At 46.0% G+C, this 22,978-nt stretch overlaps 1 protein-coding gene across 4 annotated transcripts in view; it reads right to left on the minus strand.

Annotated features, from left to right (window-relative positions):
• The window catches only part of Gpam (glycerol-3-phosphate acyltransferase, mitochondrial), a 61,694-nt gene that overhangs the window by 29,626 nt on the left and 9,090 nt on the right, over positions 1–22,978 (minus strand). For 3 of the 4 annotated variants that reach the window (XM_013348172.2, XM_013348173.2, XM_013348171.2), the window contains exons 2-3: positions 2,201–2,293; positions 1,233–1,363 (exon numbers count right to left, since the gene is read on the minus strand). In XM_013348172.2, coding sequence (XP_013203626.1) covers positions 1,233–1,334 — 102 coding nt within the window. In that variant the 5' untranslated portion in view covers positions 1,335–1,363; positions 2,201–2,293. Of the gene's footprint in view, positions 1–1,232; positions 1,364–2,200; positions 2,294–2,974; positions 3,073–22,978 lie in introns of those variants that run through there. The other variant, XM_005352482.2, reaches the window with a different exon arrangement.

The raw sequence follows: 22,978 nt of genomic DNA on the forward strand, positions 1-22,978 counted from the left end.
CATGCTCGATGCAGCATTACAGTCTGTAACAGTTGCTGCATGCTCGATGCAACATTCACAGGTTTTATCACAGTTCTGGTGCTCACCAAAGGACAAATGGCTAAAAACATGACATATATATTACCCAGTGGAATATTATTTAGTCACAAAAAAGGATGAAACCCAAAGAAGCCTGGAGTTCATTATGTTAACAACAGCCAGGACACAAAGGCAACCACTGCCGTTCTTACACATGTAAGTGGAAAATGTTGATCTCAGAGAAGCAGAGAGTAGAATAGTAACCCAAAGTTGTAAAGGTCAAAGGAACTTATGACCATGGGGTGAAGAAATCAGACTACTGAATCCCTAGTTCAGCCAACGTTATGCCCTTCCAAAACACCCCCAGAGGAAAACTATGAAGGCATGACACAGTGAGCAGTTGTTCTTATACTTCAGAGGGAAAAAAAAAGTAGGCTTAGTGACATTCTGTCATCGAAGCATTGAAAGGCAGAGACACGAGTCAAACCCTGTTCCAGCGTGTTCAGATTTCTCCTCAACTTTAGAGATAAAATAATAAACACTGATAAAACGATCTTAAACATAACCAAATATGCCGGGCATTGGTGCTGCACACCTTTAATTACAGCACTCCGGAGGCAGAGGCAGGTGAATTTCTGTGAGTTCGAGGCCAGCCTGGTCTGCAGAGTGAGTTCCAGGAAAGCCAAGAGTACACAGAGAAACTCTGTCTCAAAACAAACAAAAAAAAAATAACAACAAAAATAAATAAATAAAATATTGTTGTAAATTTGTGTTGAGGTATTTTAAACATTCCATATTAATCTGAAATAGTAACCCAAGAAATGCATGCTCTTTCAATTAGTTTAATAAGCAAGCTTCCTATTTTTAATGCTTTTAGAGTTTGTTTCCATTATAAAATTCATGCTTTCCCAATATAAGTTGTGGCATGGGTACTGAAAGAAAAAGAACTTACAAGCACACCACCCAACACAACAGCCACTGTTTACGCCTCCGGGATCTGCTTTGTATGTAATGTGATCGCCATTTTGAAATTTTCCATCCAGGTTTTTTTCCCAATGAATAGCGGTAAAAATTTTAAATTATTCTTAGACTGTGAGAACACACTTCTAACGGCTGAAGGAGTTCCCACAGCAGGAAGCAGGTTCTGCAATGATTAATCTCTACTTGATACAGGCACATAGTTCAGGTGAACTGTTCTGAAGGTTTAAGCTTACCCAGTCCTCATTGGAATGTTTACATCGGCCAAGGCTGTACTCTGATGAACCGTGCAGGTAAGAAACGTCTATCGTGCCAAGCATCACTGAAGATTCGTCCATGTCACCGTGTGCAAGGTCCAATTCATGAGCTGTAAGAAATAAGTAGTACTCAAGGAAGCATCCTGAAAGTGCTGATCTCTACAGGATTCTGCTCAGTAACTGGGTATCAGATGAGCTGACAGACTAGTGCTGTAAGTCACTGCAAAAAAACTCCAGCGTGGTCGTGGAGCACTCGCTTATCTGGCCTGCTGTGCTTATGTCTCTGTTAAGCCACCCTGATTAGAGAGGAAAGTCAACATTTGTAAACTAGTACTTCCTGAACATACAAGGATACAATGTCTGTACCCTTCAGATTCCTGAGCAACTTATGAGAATGAACAGGTTAACGTCAGCATGCAACAAATAATTATTGTACTTTGTTAATAACTGAGCAATTCCTGAGAGGATGAAGCCATAATTTTTTATTATTTATTTATGACTATGTATGCACATATGTGCATATGCATACGAACGAGGGCATGAGACCCCCTGGTCTAGAGTTACAGGTGGTCGGGAGGCACCTGATGCACGTGCTGAGAACCAAACTCTGCTCTTCTGAAAGAACAGCAAGCATGCTTAACCACTGACCATTTCTCTGGCTGCAGCACAAGCTTATTTAGTGTGATATATGTTGTATGTATGGGTACAGGGTTGCTTTTTTATAATCTTTAAAAACTTTCTTATACAGTTTTTAATTATTTTAGCTATGTGTTCTTTCTCACCTAGCATTAGAGTCTTCTCTTAAAATGTACGGTTAGCAATGTTCTCTAAGGGGAACACTTGGACTCTGCAATCCCCACATGGATTTGTTCCAGTAACTGTTTAGCCTCAAAACAGCTGCACCTGCATAAACAGCCAGCTGACACCATAGACTGTGAGCATCGCACCTGGGGGGAAAAGTTCTGTATCATAAAAATTCGGCTCTCGGCGACCAACTTCCGGTTCAGAATGGCCACACCACAGGGGGAGCACGCTCCGGCCTGAGAAAAGAAATGAGGAGATCAGAGGAGGAAAAGGAGGCTGTGCCAAGAAAAGTCCACGCCTTGCTTCTCCCGCCCCACAGGGTTTACCCGAGGTCAAGGAAGATTTTTTTTTTCTTACAGGACAAGGGAGAATTTAAAAAAGAAAACACGTAAATCCCAAAGGATCCAGACAGCTGTGCTGAGCAGGGCAGAATACGAAATCTGTCAGTCGGGCACAGGCAGAGGCAGCGGTCCCAATCTGGAGTTTAAAGCCCCGCCTGCAGCCCCGCGTGGGAATTGGGACAAGTTAGTTAATACTGCATTAACTTGCGTTTCCCAGCTGGAGAATGAGCAGCTTCGCAGCCGGCTCGACTGGCTCGCGCTGCAGGGAGGGCAGGGGGTTTCCACAGCACGCTCGGGACACCGTGGAGCGCACGGCGCTCGGTCCCACGCCGCGTGGCTGCTGTCAGCGAGCGGTCCCCAGAGCTAGCTGCTGGCGCAGCGCCCTGCTGCCTCGGTTTCCCCGGGGGATCTGAGATGACAGCCCTGCCGCTGGCTGCACCGCAGCCCGATCCCTCGGGCATTGCCATACCCACCCTGCCCGGAGCCCGGCCCACTTCGGGGGGGGGGGGAACCCGGAGTCCGCCCGGGACACTTGCAAAGCCTCGGGCGAGCCCATGGAGAGGGGCGTCCACGCACCTGTCCCCGCGCTCGGGCCCAGCGGCGTCCTGCAGCCGCAGCCCGCCCCGCGCTCTGCTCCACCCGCCCGGCAGCTCGCGCCTGGGCGCCCGCAGCTGCCAGCGCTTCAGCTCTGCGCCTGCTGCAGCGGCGCACCGCGATGACGCCGCGGCGCGCAGCAGTGACGTCAGGAGGGGCTGGACGCCGGGCACTGCACAAGGTGTTTGAACGAAGGGCAGCGTGCGTACACTGAGCTTGGGGAGTGAGCCTCATGGTTACCCTGCCTGAGCTGCAGGCTTTCGTGCGTCGGTCGGTCCGTCTGTCAGTCTGCCACTTCCTCGTGTGACTTCAGCTGACATGGATGCTCCCACCAGCAGCAGACCCAGTGGTGGAGTGCATGTGGGCTGTGTGCGATTAGGTACCTAAGCGTGATCTTGCCCTTTTACGAGACGTGTGAGAGTCAGCTGAATTTGTTAAGAATGTGGAGACAGGGGTTGCAAAAGGCAGCTTTGTGAAATTTCTGTTAGTGGCTGATCCTCAAAGGGGGGAAAATGAAGAATAGACAAGGTAAGGCTTGAAAGATACAAAGCCGCCAAGGCAGCAGGAGTCAGCTTTTTTCCTTTTTGAGGGATATTGCGCAAAACAGTGTATGCGGCGATTGTGCTAAATGACCGTGTTCTGACTTCTGAGGGTGTTGAGATGTACATTCCAAATGCTCTCAGCACAGAAATTGCCAAGTGTTTGAAATAATGGTGTGCTGATTAGCTCAGCTTAGTTGTTTAGATTGTACTCATAATTCATAACAGCCCCTCATATATATATATATGTGTGTATGTATATAAGCTATTATGCATGCATTTACAATTAATACCTTTTTCAGAACCGCTTGAAGAAATTCAGGTCAAACATTACTTCACTTGAACTATTTAAACAAAACAACACTGAGCAGGAAGAGGCTCTTTTGCAATATTTGCCAGAACTATTGACGAGGTCGATGGTTATCAAAAGCATTAGTAATTTAAAATGAAAACGATATACCACTCAACACACCTTAAATATGAACTAGAATCTGGGAACACACGTAAGACATGGTCTGTCCTCCCTCAAGTCACTGCTGTTGGTTCTTGGTGGCCATCTTGCATGGTCTCATCCTAATCTTCTCAGACAAACCTTTGTGCATGAACAACCCAAAAAATCTTAGACATAGCTCCCTAGTATTGAAATTCCTGGGCCCTGGACATCGGACTGCAACTGAGAGGCCTCTCTTCCCCCTCTCTTTCCCCTCTCTTTCCCCTCTCTTCCCCAGCAGTTGTCCCTCCCCTGGTCCTGAGACAGTCTGTGCTGCTCTTCCCAGCATCTTGTGGTCCCTAAACTAGTTCTCCAGGCCTTCCCTATTCTCTCGGGGCCTCAATTAGCACATCCTACTGTATGTCACAAAGGTTAACAAGCACCAAGTGTTAGGCCCTCATCAGTGCATGTCATAATTCCATAAGGTTACAAACTCATGATGCCAGAACCTTGCACCAAAGTCCTAATCAACGCTCAATGCTGTGTTCTAATATGCACTGCATATTTGAAGCTGAGGCCCAAGAACAAGACTTTCTTAACTTGAACTTTCTACTTCTCTTTATAAGCCCATCTTAAGGAGCAGATACTCTCTTCTGGAAAATAACCCCAGGGATTGGAAATGGGTATTCATACAATAAGCAGTATAGGTCTTCTTGAAGTCAAAGACCCTGCCTTTCTTTAGCCTCGTGTGTACCTTAGCAAAACAAAACAACAACAACAAAAAAAAAAAACAACACTTCACTAAAGTTCTGGAGCACTGTATATTGGCTACAAAGAATAATTTTTTTAAAAAAAAACATGAAATTTTGTGTATAGGATACTGGACCCTAACAACAAAACAAAACATGAAAGGAAAAAAATTAAAAAGGCCTTAGGTAGGAAAGACTGACACAGAAATTCTAAACTATAAGCCGGAGGGAAAATATGTCATGCATAAAACTCAGTTATGTGGATTCTTCTTGCACAAGAGATACTGTATGTGTCAATGTGGGTCGCCATGCCAAGAAGTCCAGGTTACTTAATGGAAATTGTTTTGGAAGCAGGTGACTCCCTAAGCAATCTGTTTTATCAACAGAGTGAATTACAGTAACCAGTCCAGCCAGTCAAGATGGAGCAATGTGTGAATTCTCTGCCTGATGTAACATAGCAAAAACCAAACAGACATTTACACAGCAGACATCATATACCTGAGATGGACAGTCCAGGGGAGGGAAACAAGTGAGCAGAGCCCCATCATTACGTTGATTTATCACCTCGAAAGAGGAGGAGCTCAGAAGTGGAGGTGGTCTGATGGAGCTGGTGCAGATTACCAGACAGAAGAAAGCTGTGTGGCACAGGAAGCCACGAAGGCCTGCAGACCTCAGCCCAGCTAATTCCCACACTTGTCAGGAAGCTATCCACGTACAGGGAAGAAGGACACATAGCACATGAAGAGAAGAAAGAACACTCCCTGTGGCTTGCACAAGATAGGGGATTATTCTTGTTCCTACAAGTCAGAGTTAAAAGATTCTCAGTGGTCATACAAGACTGTAAAATGCCTGATCTTCAAAGAGTGAAAACCCCATAATCCATGACATAAATGATCTCACCTCAGTAGCAGAGCAAAACTAGCCCTACAGTAAAGTCTATTATGGTCCTATTTAAGAAATCTTAAAAAAAAAAAAACAAGCTCTACCCCCAAACCCTTGATTCAATTGCTTAAAAAAAAAGTATCTTAGAATAATGCATGAGAATACTTACAGGGAATAAAACATATTCTGTATCCTGTAACTCACAGTGAAATTCTCAGTACAGTGAAATTATTAGGTATGAGAAAGGAACAGGAAAGAGTGATGCATAGCAAAAATGAGGAAAGCGACAGCTGAGAATCCTAGAGATAGTAGGTTAATTACAAGCAGAATTGAGACATGGGGGAAAAAAGCCACATCTAGACTGGGGGTGAGGGTGTAGCTCAGTTGGTAGATTGCTTGCTTAGGTCACATGCATGAAGTCACGTATCCCATACATAGAACCACCCACCAGTAGGTGTGGAGACATAGATAGACTTAGGAAATAGAGGCAGAGGACCAGAGTTCAAAATCATCCTCCACTATAAGGTGAGTTCAGTGCCTGCTGGGCTACAAGTGACCCTGTCTCAAAACAATCTAAATCAAACAGACGTTGTAAAAATCACTGAGATTTTTTTTTAACATATAAACACATACACACTTGCGATGAATTAACAGCAGGTTAATTGTTACTGAAAAATAAGCTGAGTTACTTTAAAACACTGTGTGAGAACTATGCAGAATGCAGCATCAAGGGACTAGAGATAACGAACACAGCATCAGGAACCTGAGGTGCCTGTGACTGGTGTCCACGGAGGAAAGGAGAAAGGTTAACACTGAAAGATTCATCTAGAGAAGACTCAGGCTACAGGAAATGTTACTGGTTTTCAGACAAAAAGTAAAATGCTCTAGATTGAAATATGAACCTATACAAAAGAATTACGAGACCTTAAGAACCCCTGGATAATGTTCATAGTAAGATCTCTTTAAAAGATAATGACTTTACAACAAAAATAAAAACAACGGACTGTGGAGTTTACAGCATGCAGAACTCACATGTATGACAACAGCAGGGAGTCCAACCCCACAAAGACGAAAGGTATTGGTGACCGGACCCAAGCCTTTCTCATACTTAAGCTCTGTGTTTTCTCCAACATCTACACTGCCTATTTAATGGTCCCTCTCCAAAAGGCTCCCCTGGTGATCGACAGGAACATGAGTACATTTGTTCCAGTTATTACTGATCCACTGTACACTTCTCCAAAAGAGAACAGTATTAGCTGACTTTTCAAAACCCAATCTTGTAGTCACTAGCCATGGCATCTCTTGATCTCAAATACAACAATTATTCTACAAAATCCTAGTCAAAGAAATCAGTTGAATGACGAAGAGGCCTAAACTTTTCTCCAGGCTCCTTCTGGGTATTGAATTATTCAGAAACTATTTACAAAGCCTCTCCTTGATGCCAGACACTCTGCTGTAAATATAGCTTTAACAGGACAATGCTGTCCCTTCTCTGGAGGGTATAGCTGGTATACTTACTCAACTCCCGTTTATTGCCCTCCAAAAGATTCAAAGCTCGGCATTAGCCCTTTGCCGTGTGGCGTCTAGCCTTCTCTTAGTTGCTCTCCCTGAGAGAGCTGCTGGTCTAACATCTATCTGTCCTTTCCCTCTGATTTTGTCCAGGGTGATCTTTTGCCAGGCTCTGAGAAAAGAATGAAACAAGGTGTCTAAGCCAATTATGATAATCTCATTCCCGAATATTGCAACTGTTCGCTGCAGTCAAGATGGTCACGTGACTTACTTTAGGGCAGTGTGTCCTAAGAGAAAAGCAACTGTGAGGATTGCCCAGCTTTGCTCTCCCAGTTAAAGGGATACAGCAGACATTGCTGCTTCCCTGCTTCCCCGAGTCTAGCTGCCGTAATTGTCAGATCAGATCCCCACCTACTTAAACCACTAGCATCTGACAGTCTATCCCTCTTGGGCTTTGACTTTCACTGTGGGCACAGTTCTTGCTGCTTGAATGACTCAACCACATGAAAGAGTAAACAGAGAAGAGCTTTAGAGAGCTGCCTTGCTTCATTTGCAGCTCTTAATATTCTTTCTTTAACCTGTATATTTTGTGTTTTGATTATTATATGGCAGGGATGTTTTTCTTTGATCCAGTCTGTTTGGTGTTCTGTATGCTTCTTGAATATTCAAAGGAATATCTTTATGTAGGGAAAGTTTTCTTCCATAATTTTGTTAAAAATATTTTCTGGGCCTTTGAGCTGTGACTCTTCTCCTTCTTCTATTCCTATTATTCTTAGGTTTGGTCTTTTTATTGTGTCCCATAATTCCTTGGACTTCCCACAGGGCAGGGAACCCTGATTGCTCTTCGGGCTGAGGACGGAGGGGGACTTGATTGGGGGAGGGGGAGGGAAATGGGAGGCGGTGGCGGGGAAGAGACGGAGATCTTTAATAAATAAATAAATAAATAAATAAGAACAAAAAAAGAAAGCTGCCTTGCTAGCTGCAGGCTGGGGGCTGGGGGCTGGCAGTGGAAGGGTAGACACCATCCTTTAGAAATGGCCTCAGACCATAGGGGATCGAGCGTCCCTCACTCACTTTGAGCACATTCATAGTGCTTCAGGGACCTCACTTTCGCTGAAAGCTGCATCATCAGGGAATGGATATGTAGATTAAGCTCCAAATAAACTCAAAGGAGGATTTCCATGTTAAGTGTGGTGCTGGCTGGAAACAGCGTGACTACATGATATTTTTGGACTGATGTACCCATCATATCCTTATTGGTTTAAATAATAACACTTCAAATCCAAACAATTCAGAGCAGAATAATGACTGGTCTGGCTCCTAGAGAATTCAGGATCCTCCAAAGTGCTACACCATGAAAAGTGGTCCCAGCCAACGGCCAGAAGCCACTCACTCAGCCTCAAGCAGTATTTTCTTCCGAGTGTCTGGTAAACTTCTAGTCTCAGGTGTCGGACATTGAGCCTCCTTTAAGAATGAAAAGACAGACAGAGGCAAACGAAAGTCCCCAATACTGAAGCCAACTGTAGCGGAAGATAATGGTCTAAGGTGCACAAGGCCAGCGTTAATGACTGTGTACGCTGAATGGGGGAGGGTCCACGTGGCAAGGCAGGCTGGCGCCACAGTCTTTCAGTGTGGCCCTCTAACCCGTCAGCAATGGTCAGTCAGACTTTGGGGAACCCTGACCTGACATGGCATAGTGCCTAGCTGATAGGGTGAGGGACAAGACTCACAATTCAGGAAGAAAACAAGGCAGAGACTAGGTGGACTCCAAGGCCACCAGCCACTAGCTGGGCCTCCAGGTGGTGACTTAGTGTAAAAGAGAAACTGTCTATAGGCAAGCAGGATGAGCAGTTGGTAATAGAGAAATTAGCTAGTGTGTCTTTAAAAAGCCAAGCTAGCTCACGCTTACGGAATGAAAGCTATTTCCTCTCTGCTCAGAGTATACCCAGACTTAGCTGTGCCATCAGGGAGGCCAAGCAGCTGCAGTTTGTGATAGAACACAGAAAGAACAAGAAGCTGCCTGACTGGGGTCTCTCGGCAACAAGACAAGCTCAAGAGAGCTCCACTTTCTCGCTGGAAGTTCAGCTGGATGGTGTGAGAGGAAAGTTGTCTGAAGGGGGGCCAGAATTCAGCACAGCCCAGACACTGAGAAGCAAAGTGAGGGATGTAACTGTGCTTCAGAGGTGAGGGCCCTCTCATCCGGTGCAGCGTTCCCCTGTCTAGGTAAGGGTTGGTGGTAGAAACTGAAAAGTCATCATGGTCTGGTCCTGGAGAGTGGAAAGTTTAGTGGACCTTGACACACAGGAGTGGGAAGAAGGATGAGAGGTGACAAACAGAACAGGAAAGATAAAAGAAGGATATCAGGACCCATGTCAGAACTCCTCGATGGCCTCTTTGCTCATGTTCACTCTCAGCCTTGTTCTATAATCGCCTTTGCTCATCATCTATGCACTACTCTGTCTCACCTAAATCATACGATGAGCATCACAGAACTGAGAATCCCAGGAGAACCAGAAATCCTAGTCACATTCAGAGAGCATTTCTAGGTGGAGGGCTCCACACTTGCCCACGGTGAAAATGACCTCCCTGTAAAAAGACCACAGAAAATACCTGACCAGAAGCCAAAGACACATTCCAAAGCCCAGAAGGACGAGAGCTGGAGATCTGAGCCAAGGCCAGTGAGGCTAAGGAAGAACGAAGTTGCAGAGGAGGAGTAGAAGAAAGTGAGGACCAGAGCAAGCAAGGTGTTGCAAGCTGCAGCTCTTTGAAAACTTTAAATTGTGACACATGATACGGATGTCATGGTGGAGTCTGCATCTCCCTCACCTTGTTAGATTAGGTAAGAGCTGACAGACAGGTCTAACGCTGTGAGCAGTCTGGAAGGAGGAGTGGGCAGTGGCTCGGCAGCTCTGATGTCCCCAGGGGCCTGCCTGGGGCACCTTAGCAGTGCAAGAGCTGGTGGGCAGAACGGCCACTCTTAATCTCCCTCTCTCCAGCACTTGCTACATGCCGAGCACAGTCCTGAGCACATTGTAGCCACTGTGTCAGGCTGACCTCTCAGCCTCGGAGCAGCCAGGAAAACACAGTCCATGCCAGAGAGTTCGAGAAGGACACTTACACACGGAGAACCACTTAGAAGGATCCTGAAATTGCTGTGTGAGGCAGCCCAGATTAGCAGGAACACAAATCACTATGTCCGCAAAGCCTGGAGAGACGCTCAACTAGAACACAGGAAGCAGGCTGCCAAGAGGCATCCAAACCACAGAGCCACCACCCAGCAAGAGGACCAGAGCCTGCCTTTCCCTCTCTCAGCAATTTAAACACTGCCTGGCCTTCCTATGAGCAAAATACAAGCTGCAGGGAAGCCTGACCCATCATTTCCTCAATGAGGAAGAGCATGGGGGGAGGCAGGGGGAAGGAGAAAGAATCTGCTGTCCAAAATGAAAATGGGGGAGCCTGTCCTTCCCACAGCCACACAGGCTAGGAACTACTTACACATCTACTTCCAGAGAGGGAAACTGAGGCACAGAGGGAAGGTCAGGTCAAGTGAATGTTGTTAAGTGGCGGGACCCCCAGGAGAACTTTGATGTCTGGCTCTAGAACACATGGCCATAAATCTTACATAGTCTGGTAACTAGGGCTGGGATGTAATGTCCTTAGTCTGAGAAAACAGATTCTTCTGTGAGGACCCGCAGCCTGAACAGTGCAGAGCGTTGGCACACACACACGCATGCACACACCCTTATAGCAGAAAGTCTGAACGTTCTGTGAGGGATGTGGAGACAAAGAGCCTGCTTCCCCTACTGGATGTGCCCCTGCTTTACCCCTCTCTGACCCCCAATTCACCCACCTGGGTTGTTGATTCTCTAATGTTCACTTACTCTTTGTATTATTTGGGAATGGAAATGATGTATACAAAATCATTAGCACAGTGTGAACCATGGGTGGGATTTCCTCAATGGCAGCCATCATTATACCGAGTAAAGATGTGCTGTGAATATAACCATAGTTCTTTGAGAGTTCTGGTCTCCAAAGATCTATGGTGGAAAACCCTGCACTTGGGAAACGTATTCCTTGTGAAATTCTCAGGGCCATAAATGAGAATCCTGTTCTCTTGAGCTTGGATTCCAACAAAGATTTTTCTCCAAAATTCCAAAGTTCACATAAATCTTTCAGGTTTGTTTTCTGGCAAGAATGCCTCTGGGTCAGTCAGGATAAGCTGAGTTATACTGCAGCAACAAGTGACTCCAAGTGTTAAGATAACAGAGGTTAATATAGGCCGATTCTGCATGTGTATTGGCAAATGGTTCTTACAAGGGCTGTGCTCATGAAGATCATTGGGTGAGCCAAGCAGAAGGAAATCATGTGTTGACAGGCACCTCACTGATTGTCAAGACTGGGGAAAGATGACCTTGCCTCTTCATCTACATATCAGCCTATTCATATTTTACTAGGTACAGTAATCCCACCAAGCATGTGGGGAGAGAAAGGAACAGCCCAGTTGATCTCCAGAACAATCAGTGGCAATTCTGGTTGGGCTGAGAAAGCAAAGGCTTTAATCTGGGGTGAAGAAATTGAGGAGCTCTAGCCAGTGTTGCACACGCCAGCACACAGGTGTGTCCTCACCTTTGCTCAGAACCAGGTCATTGCACCTCTGAAGACGGCACTTGGTTTAGGAAAAACGGTTCCTAAGTATTGTTAAGACTGTGTCTCTGAAACTTGCCATTTGTCCATGAAAGATACTAGGTAAGCTTTCTGGTGAATGTAAGATGCTGACAGAGATGAAGACTAGGCATCTGGTCTCAGAGGGTGCCTAGGAGAACAGAATACCTCCAAAGGAACCTTTTAGACTCCTGCATGAGTTCAGAGTTTAAGGACCAAGTTGAAGCTGTGTATAAGGAAAACCCCCTTCCCCTGAAGCAAAAAGCCACACCCTCCCGAATTCGTTTCTGCCACTGGATATACTTCTCTCCACGTCTTCTGCTGGCTCAAGGTTCTCCTCGGTTCCACCCCATACACTCTACTTACCAGAGCTGAAACACAGGCACCATTTTAGGCTTCTTCCTATGACCACCCAACACGAAGCCCCGTCTGTGCTCTCTCCTGAGTTCCCCAGAACACATCACTCATCTCTTTCTCTCTCCTCTTACTCTAGCCTAACCCGAGCCACCATCGCATATCTGGGAGGCAGAGCAGCTCGCTGCTGGGGTCCCCATGTCTAGTCCTGCCACCCTTTGCCTTTTCAAGAAGCCTCTCCTCACATCATCCAAAACAAACATTTAAAAAGACAACACAGACCATGTCGAACACTTATCCCTACTCCAACTTACTAAAATTTATTCAAATGTCTTAAATATATTTTCTACTCTGTGTCAAAGTTTGCCTTAATCAAGGTCCCTATCCTCATTTTCTTCTCATCCTTTCTCTGAATTTAGCTGCTTTGGCCTTTAGCGCTAGTGTGAAGGAGAAATGGTCCCACAGTCTTGGGCATCTGAACACTCTGTCCCCAGTCGGTGGCATCGTTGTGGGTGCTTTAGGTGTCACGGCCTTGCTGGAGGAAGCTCATCTCGTGTGGAAGCCTTACACCACCTCCAGTTCACGCATTTACCCTCGTGCCTGTGGCTGAGGACGTGAGCTCTCAGCTTCCTGCTCTGGCTGCCAGCCCACCCCAATGGATCCTATCTCTCTGGAATCAGAAGAAACCCAAATAAACCCTTTCTTCCCTAAGTTGCCTCCACATCCCAGCAACATCTGGGTCAGAGTTATGGAAGCAATGTAAGTAGAGTAATGTAATGAGAGTAGGTGCTGGATCCCCAGAAGTGAGCAAGTACACAAGGTGAGCGGCCGGAGGCCATGGACCAGAACAGTGGTTCTCAACCTTCCTAATGCTTTAATACAGTCCCCTGTTGTGCTGACCCCAACCATTATATTATTTTCATTGCTACTTCATAACAACAGTTTTGCTACTGTTGTGAATCATAATGTAAATATTTTTGCCAAAGGGGTCTCAACCCACAAGTTGAGAACCACTGGATGAGAATGTCAGCGATGAACAAAAGCCGAGTTGAGGATGGGAGCTAAACACACTTAGATCCCATAAGGACAAAAAGCCTTTTTAAGTATTTAAAGGAAGAACTAGAAGTGGCCAGAGATGGTCTTATCACTGTCCTTCTCTCAGTATCAGAAGGTCAGAACGACTTTGCATGTTTTCTGTTTCTGATGAGTTCAAAGAAAACTAGGACTTCACTTATTAAGTCTAACTGAGAGTAAGATCAACCAAATTTAATCAACACTTTTTTCTAATGTACTTCTGAGAAAATTTGGTTTTATTACTTTCAAAAGCAGAGAAAAGTTCAAAGGCTTTCTTTTGGGAAACTTGGGCATTAGAAACATGCTCTATGCAAATGTCTTTGATTTTTAACTTACCAATTTCCCAAAGAAAAGGTTTCCAAAGTAGAGTCGGTCATCAAACAACTGCCACTCAAGGTGAAGAATGTGTGCATCTCATCACGCAAATCAAACACAAAGGAAAATGTAAATATCGTCAGATCTAGTCTTGCTGTCACCCATCATGTAAGAGAGTCATCTCCTAACACAGAAGCAGATACTGGGGGATGGGTTTTCCTTTATCCAAAGTTGTAGGTACAGTGAGGTTTGGTTCCCTCTCCGGTCGCTCTTGTCACCCCACCACTTGCTGGATCACAAAGCCAGCTAGTCACCCGGGGGAAGAATACGTCCATCTCATTGCACATTTATTTCTGTCTGTGATACAGTGTGCCCCACTTATCAACGACACTGCAGTTACTGCATCCGAAGGCTCTCTGCAGTTCTGCTCCCGTGCCCCTGCTATACTCCCCTGAGTCACGTGTAAATGACACAAAAGAATCACAGAAGTCTGGATGTCACTGCAAGTGAGGTTGGTTTTTCTCTAGGTCATTTACAAGTGGAGTCCTTAGCGTAGCCCATCTAAATCTGTAGTTCACTTGCCCATTAACTACTGCACAAATACGGTCTAAACCAACAATTAATGATTGTCTAACGCCTCAGCAATTGATCAAACACAGGAACGAGTGGAATTTCAGCCTCTCAGAGCTAAGACTCAGTTGATTCCTAGCTCCATAGAACTGGGACAAGCCCATGAACACTGTGTGAATTTTAAGTAATGGTAATATACCTAAAATAAAATCGCATATGTAGCCAATTAACCTTATGCATTTAACCAGAGTGACTCTCCAGCAGATTGTAATTAAGCCGAACAATCAACTGCCTGACCTCAACATGTGACTGGCAAACTTTATTACTCTACAACCATGGTGGCACATACATGTATCCTGTTATTAATTAGGATTACAGCAAGGCATGGCTGCTGCTCTGACATGTCCAAAAGTATAATTATTCTGAACTCATACTTAAGCCTGACCAACCACATATCCGTATTTTGTGAAGGAATGTTGATGTAAATGCAGTTATGCAATTTGTTTTTAATTCTATCTATCATCATCTATCTATCAATCATCTGTCTATCGTATAACTGTCAATCTCCCCTCCCTCACTCTCTTACTTATTCCCCTTTTTGCATCTGTAAAGCAAAGCTTATAATAATACTAATTTATACTTGTAAGGGCTTAGAGTTAAAATATGGTATGTGTATAATCCAAACACTCATGAGGTTGAAGCAGGAGAATTACTAACTGTGAGGCCAGTCTGAGCTATATAACAAGACCTTGTCTCAAAAATCCAAGAAAAAAACATAGGTCTCTGAGACAGGCCCTGATATATAATAGATATTGTATTGTACCTTTAAGAGAACTAGAAAATTGATCCAGGAATCAGTCCCAATTGCTTTCAGGGATTGTAACTGAGATGGGGGTGTTTGAGAAGTACAATATTTAGATATTTAGAAGTAGGGCCTTAGAGAAGTGAATAGGGTTATGTAAGGCAACAAGAGGGAGAGCCCACCCTTGGCTCCTGGCAGCTTTTTAAGACGCAGGAAGGGATCATAGGTTCACACATAGCCTCCATGTTTCTTGCCATGTGACACCACAGGAGGCTGCCAGCAAGGATGCCATCACCTTATGTGGTCCCTTAACCTTACACCTCCAGAACTTTGAATGACATTAGACCTCTTTTCTTCATTAAATTAGCCTGCCTTGAGTACTTCGTTATAGTGACAAAAAGCAGATCATCCATACGTCAGTAAATAATCATTCTGAGGATGGTGAAGATGATGGAGAAGAAGACAAGATAAAGAAGAGGAGACGCTATCTAAATCAGAAGGTAGGGATTGCAGTCAAATGTGAATCGTCCCCCACAGGGTCATGTGTTTAAACACTTGGTTCCAGCTGGTGGTGCTTTGAAGAATGTTCTGGAACTATTGTCACCCAGTGCCTAGCTGTTAAATGTAAGCCACGGGAGAGGCCTTCAGATGTTTAACCCAGCCTCATTCCACCACTGAGATTTCCACTTCCTGATGCACCGAGATGTCAATGAGCTGAGCCAGTCAGATACCACACCTTCCCTAAGGTGAACGGCACCCTCCGCAGGCACCCTCCGCAGGCACCCTCCGCAGCTGTGAGCCGGGATGGAGCGGTCCCTGTCTCTGTGAACTGCTTCTGTCAGACATTCTGTCCCGGCAACAATAAAAGCGCACCGTCTCTTCCAGGCAGAGTATACAGTTGCTCTCTGTGACTCTGGCCACTGCGGGGCTATTATTAGCGGCTGTGGGGCAGCTGGGGTAACTGACGGTATCTGATGCTTTCTTTAAACCTCATACAGGTAAAATATTATCACGTAGGCCCTTCACGCCTGTTTGGAGATTCAGACAAAATAGAAATGCTAATTTGGGGAACCAGAGCCATGAATGCTTATCTGGTGGTCTTCTGTTGCGGGGAAACTATTGGAAGCTTTAAGATTGCGTTAACTGATAAGTCCCTTAAGTGCTCTACCTGGAGAAGCACTAAGATTCCTGATAAAGAGCGATTTCAAAGAGTTGCTGGCTTGTCCTAAAGATTTGTCAGATGAGTTAGGGCACTGTATGGAGAAAAGCCCAGGAGATGGCTGAGCTAAGGGGGGGGGGGGGCTTGTGAGGGCCCATGCTCATTCTGGCTCCAGCGGTGACTCAGGTGACTCATGCCTGCATCAAGGAGGAATAGTACTGCCTACAAAGGAGGCCACAGGCCTGCTTTCACTCTGTTCCATCTCTGTCTCAGATTCCCCTGATTCTGAGTGGTACCCCTTCCCCAGGGCACAGGCTCTCGCCTGCTTCTACCCCTGTCTGTCATTCCTTACCTGCCCCTTGCCACTCTCCCCTCCCTCAGTGCCACCCTTCTTCTGGAGCCAGTCTATGCTCGTCTGGCTCAGAACTGTGAGTCTGGCTGCCCCTGCCAGGATGATGTCTCCGCGAGCATTTGTATTGCTGATTCATTCTTATTTTTAGCTCTTAGCTCCACTTGCACTTTCTGTCCCGGGCTTGTTGTCGTATTCGATGTCATTCTGTTTTATTTTCACCACTTGTCACTGTCTAAAATTAACCTGTTCTTTTCCCTTGCTTGCTTCCAGCAGAATGCAAGCTCAGGGAGGGCAGATGCTGTGCAGTGAGCAGTCATCCACGCTCACACTTGCTCAATGTCTGAGTGAATGCCCCTCAGAGCTACCACTTACTGAGACTTACTTGGTGCCAGGCACGTGGTGTTGATTTTCATAAATATAGTCGCCCTCAATCCGCCCAGAGCCCTCCAAAGGGGGCATTTATCATCCCCATTGAGTAGATGCCAGCTCCATAGAGGGACTGTGCATCTTCCCCAGTGTCACAGCTAACAAGAAACTAAAGCCCCATTTGAACTCCAGCATGACTGAGTCCAACACTAACTTTAAGTTAGGAGTCAGTATATTATTTTTTAATGAACCAAATAGCCATTATTTTGGGCTTTTCTAACCACATGGTCTTTATGTCAACTGCTCAATCCTGCCATGTGAAAGAGGCCACAGAAAATACAGAAGCAAATCAATGGGGCTTTGTGCCAGCACAACTTTATTTACCAAGCAGGTGGAGGGCAGGGATTGGCCCATGGGCTACAATTAACCTTTCCTTTTTGAAATCCTCACTCTATGTCTAGCTGAATTGGGGAGCTCAGGGTGTGCTGGATAGTCAGTCTAGCTGAATTGGGGAGCTCAGGGTGTGCTGGACAGTCAGTCTGGCTGAACTGGGGAGCTCAGGGTGTGCTGGACAGCCAGTCTAGCTGAACTGGGGAGCTCAGGGTGTGCTGGACAGCCAGTCTAGCTGAAAAGGTTTAGCGGGAGAACCTGTCTCAGACAACAAGGTGAAGAATAATAGAGGAAACACCCGACCTCCAACATTTAGCTCCTGCACATACACATGAACACAGAGACTACATACACACACACAGAAAGAGAGAGAGAGAGAGAGAGAGAGAGAGAGAGAGAGAGAGAGAGAGAACAGATAATGTATTAGAAAAGCATTAAGCATGTGACCTGTGCTTGGTGAGTCTTTTGAGATAAGCAATGCAGCAGGCAGGTAAAAGGTCAGTCGGGGAGGGTAAATAGAAGGCAGAGTTCTGACAGGAAGTGGGCTGTGCTGAAGCCTGGCCTGCACTGGACAATGGTCATCACTATAGTGTAACCCTCATTTAGGATCAGAGTGGAGATTAACTCCGTTTACTTCCTTTGGCCAAGATTTCATTCATATGTAATTAGACTTGATGTCGCATGCCAGCACCTTGAATCAGCTGCTTACACAGGTACACCAGGAGTCTCCATTGAGGGGAGGAGTGCATGCAGTCACTGTGCTAAGCACTACCTCTCCCAAGTGAGCCTGGACACTTTGGTCTTTCCCCAGCAAGCAAACTTAGGAGTGGCAGATCCCGAGTCACAAGCAAAGTCAGGACTGTAGCCGTGAGCCAGCCCAGAGGCATCTCTTGCCACCTCATTGAGAAGCTCTGTTGTTTGTGTTCATTTGTTTGGCCCTTTGAGTGGCTCTCAACCCTGAGTATCAGCATTATTGCAAAAGACCATTCGCCAGTCCCTTGGATCTGTGCTGAACACAGATGATAAGAGAAGGGACAAAGCATGTGTTTCTATAGTGCTGGCTGGGCATAAGCAACACAGCTCTGGGCTGGATTTTGAAGGGCCTGTCCCCCATGGGCACTCTGCTTTGAGAGGCAATGAATTAATGGATGAGGTTGAATGTGTGTATGTATGTGTATGTATGAAGTATATGTGGCATGCAGAAAGGGAGTGGGTGGTGCTGGGGGAGAATGTGTGTATTTGTGTAATATGTGTGTCTATGTGTGTCTGTGTGGTATGGTATATGTGGGGTATGTGTGTGTGGTCTATATGTGTGTGAAATGTTTCTGTGGTATGTGTATGGTGTTCATGTGGGATATGTACATGGGTATGGTATGTATGTGTAGTATGTATGTAGTGTGTATAGTGTGTACACGGTGTATATCTGATATGTTTGGCATGCATGTGTGGTGTACATGTGGTGTGTGGTATTTACAGTGTGTCTATGTGATGTGTACATGGTGCACATAGTGTACATGTGTGACATGTATGGCTTGTGTGACTTGCACATAGTATATGTAGTCTATATGTGTATGAGACATATAGTATGTATCTGTAATGTATGTATGCTATGCATATGGTATGTGTAGTTGTGAGTGTGGTGTATCTGTGTGGCAAGTATGTGTGATGTTTATATGTGTGTGTGATCTGTGTGATGGTTGCGTGTGTGTGTGTGTGTGTGTGTGATGTGTAGTACTTAGTCTCTTCTTCCTGCTGAGATGGAGAATTAGATCCCCTCCCTGGGATAATTTAGAGACATATGAAGGGAAGCAATAATTTTCCTGACCCTGAAGAAGTCCCCACCCCGAATAGCAGCAGCTATGAAACAAGCTCTCTTCATGGAGAACTACACATGGATCTTAGCTTTATTTTCCTCAACGTTATGCAGTTTTCTTAACATGGGTTTTCAGTGTTTGAACAAGAAAGCAGTCTCAGGAACCAGTGTGCAAGAGATGTCAGCTATGCCAGCTCTGTCCTCACTCAGCACTCAGTGCTGGGAAACCTCCTCAACTGTCCCTTCTCCAAGCTCCTTTTCTTATCAGCAATGAGTCACCTCTTACCTCCTGAGCTTTTAACTGTGTGTTTGCCATATCTTTATTACCGCAGATAGCTGCTACTTAAGTGTCTTTCCTACTTTTCTATTGCTGTGATAAAATACCACCTCAGTGTGACTTCTACAAGAAAGCATTTAATTTGGCTTACAGTTTCAGAGACTCAGAGTGTAGGATGGTGGAAGAAAAGAACAACTGAGAGCTCACATCTTGACCCTCAACCACGAGGCAGACCTCCAAGCCTGCCCCAGCACCTCCTCCAACAAGGTCACACCTCCTAATCCTTCCTTAGAAAGTTCTACCAAATGGGACCTAGTATTCAAACATGAGTTCACAGAGGGCCAGAGGCCGTTCCCCTTCATTGCACTGCATTAACATAACAGTGTAGAACTGGGGACATAGGGAGGTGAAGAGATAGAGAGGATCTGGGAGGAGCTGGGGAAGGGGAAAACGTGGTCAGAATATTTGTATGAAATCTTTTCAATAAAATAAACAAGCAAAAATAGTACAGTTATTGCCCATGGATTTCCATCCAGTACTCGGCACCAGCAGAACCATGGTATCAGCTGTGTGCCCTCCATGTGTAATATTATTTCACTATTTTCTAAGCAAGGATGGACCCTGCCAGGGACTTCTCGGTTCTAATGGGCAGCCAAGAGTCGGAAAGAAGACCTGAGTTTCCCAAGATGAGCCGAGTAGCAGCTGTCAAGCCTGGAGATGAAGTGAGAGCTCATTTTGTCCAGAACTGCTATCTCCAGGTCTCCGGAGCCCTTGATGGAGAGGAACACAGGTTCACACATCCTTACTCTGAAGTCCATCTTACTGGGTTACCATGTCTCTCTCCAAGCCAGGGTTCCAAACACCAAGGCCCTTTCCACAGAGGTTTTGACACAGCACCCACCATGCTGTCCAAGGCATGGCCTCTGCCCTGGCTACGCTTAGAATTCAGAGGAGGTGGTAGCAGTCGGTACCCCAGGAGGAAGAGATCTGGTGGCACCCATAGGAGGACCTTGCTCTTGGTCCCTTGTCGCTTGCATGCATTAGCAAGCGGTGAACCTAAGTGAGCAGTGAGCAATGACTTCCGCAAGTCAGTGCATCAGAGAAGCTTCTTCCAAAGAGAGAAACAACCCCACCAAGGAAGACCCAGGTCAGCACTCTGAAAACACTCCCCTGCACACTCAAGGCTCAAGGAAGTGGGCATAGTAAGAGCAGGAAGCTGGGGAGAAGTGTTAGACACCTAGGCTGCTGCGCCTGTGCAGATGAGGTGCCTTGCACAAGATGAAGCCAGCTGAAAGCTCCCCGCATGAACCAGGTGGGATGGAGCACACCTTTAACTCAGGAGGCAGAGGGAAGCAGAGCTACACAGTGAGACCCTGTCTCGCTTAATTAATTAATTTGTAATTAATTAAAATTCCAGCACTAAGCCAGCAGGAGCTCCCAAGACCTTACCCCTAACTGAGGAGCTATTGGTAGTTGGTGATTCTGGGGAAGGGTCGATCACTTTTCCTTGTGTGGGTTCCCAGACGATGACCCCACACCCATTGCATATGGGCAGCACTAGCGGGCCTCAGTGGGTTATAAATTATTTTGAAAAAGACTTGCTGTTCTTAGGGAGATACTTGCATTGAGGGGAGCAAGGGGATGTCAGAAGGAAGGAGTGGGGGTGGTTATAATCAAGATACATTGTATACATGTGTGACGTTCCAGTTAAACGGGAACACCCCTGATGAACCCCACCACACTGCAGGCATATGGCCCCTGAGCAGCCAGCAGATGGCAGCTACTGGAGAGACAGTGCAGTGGGGAAAGTTGTGCTGGGGAAGGGGCCTAGGAAGTCAGCCACAACGATGTGAGTTCAAACAGACAGCGCCTGCTGCTCACCAGTCTGGACAGCTTGGAATAGACATCCAAGGAAGGTTCCAGAAGACAGCAGCTCCAGACATCCATCCTCACCTTCAGACTGTTACTGCTTCTTGCTCCCCACGCTCCCTCCCCTCCCTTGGCTTGGGTTGCTGATCAGCCATGGTAATAAAGTCACAGAGAACTTTTAATAGCTAATCGGGCAAGTTAAAAATAGTAGCAGCCAAAGGTCACATAGATTACAATAGAAACTTCCAGAAAGTAGTTGCCTCTAGAACAGATTAGTCCGTTGTATTAGCATTATCGTCAACAGGCTGCACCTTCTCCCCACCATGGTACGTGCTAAGAGGTGTGCTGAGTCCCTAGGAAGAGATGTGGTCAGACAGCGAGAGGAAAGTTGATACAGCGCACCCCAAACAGCTCTCAGTCAGAGTGTGAGCTCTTTCTGTGCAGCTGAGCATGGTTAACCCACCTGGCAGATGAGCATCTCAGCCGAGTGAGAGCTGCTTGTTGTAAACCGCATGTAACCCAGAAACATGCAGCTATAGCTCAATGACTTGAGCACTACAACAGCAATTATTGAAATCTGAGTTGCCTGGTGGGCATTTTCTTTTCCCTGGTAGGAGGGCCGGACCATACTGAAAATAGTGAGATAGCCAGATGTCTTCTGACCCCGTGTGTACCCAGAGCAGATCTAACGATCCCCTGACTCCCCAACCTGAGCAGGGGAACAGAGGAGCCTGCCTATAGGTCAAGCTAGGCCAGGGCACCGGCAGCTCTCACCACAGTGTCTAAGCGAAGCACATCTAAGGGGAAGTGACAACTTGGGTTAACACAATTCCTTCTACCTTGAAACACCAATGAAAAATTGAGCAGCCTGATAACGCCAGGTACCAAAGGCTTTTGTTTCCACTGAAGCTTCTGTCTGAGATGGATAGTTCCCTTTTAGAATTTCATGAGTTTGGCCCAGAAAGCAGATACTCAAGGCATTAAACATACAGGAACCTGGGACACTAAGAACATGATAGATTCTATTTAAGGGTCTAACTGCCACAGCCAGCCGAGCGTCTTAGGAAGTGATAAAATTCAACTAAGTCCCTGCCACTCAGCCAGTCTGGGACTGGATGCTGTGAAATCCACTCCAGGGGGCTCTGCTTGGGTTTGGACATTGTTGCTAGCCTTAGTGACAAGCAGGCACTTGCTGAGTAACCATGATGCCGAGACAAAAGCAGGTCTAGGTTTTTAATTGTGTGCAGCCATTATATTAAACTAAATGTCAACTGTCCATGGACAAACACCATCAACTGATTAAAAAGAGAATGCTTTCCTACCCAACAAGCACGAAAGACAAACTCAGAAGGGGAAAATCCTTCCATTGAATAAGTTTAGCTGTACTAAAAACCTGCAATTAGGGGAAGCTGGGGTCTGGGAGATAGCTGCCAGCAGAGTATCTGCCACCTCATATGAGGACCGAGTTCCAACCACAGCACCCAGGTCAAAAACTGGGTGTGGTGGCACACACTTGTAATTCTGCACTTGGGTGTAATTCTGTCTCCCTAGCAGAGACAGGTAGATTCCTGGAGTTCACTGTCCAGGCAATCCCCCCTAAGGGGCAAGTCCTGGGTCCTAGTGAGAAACTCTGTCTCAGAAACTAGGTAGATACTGCCTGAGCAAGAACATGTGAGGTTGTTCTCCAGTCTATACATGCACATACACACATCCTGCACACATACACACAGTCCTGCACACACACGCACACACCCGCACACACACACAGTTCTGCACACACACACAGTCCTGCACACACACATACACACCTGCACACACACAGTCCTGCACACACACATACACACCTGCACACGCACACAGTCCTGCACACACAC

This window comes from Microtus ochrogaster, chromosome 8 (assembly GCF_000317375.1).
Source record: "Microtus ochrogaster isolate Prairie Vole_2 chromosome 8, MicOch1.0, whole genome shotgun sequence".
Taxonomy (NCBI): Eukaryota; Metazoa; Chordata; class Mammalia; order Rodentia; family Cricetidae; genus Microtus; species Microtus ochrogaster.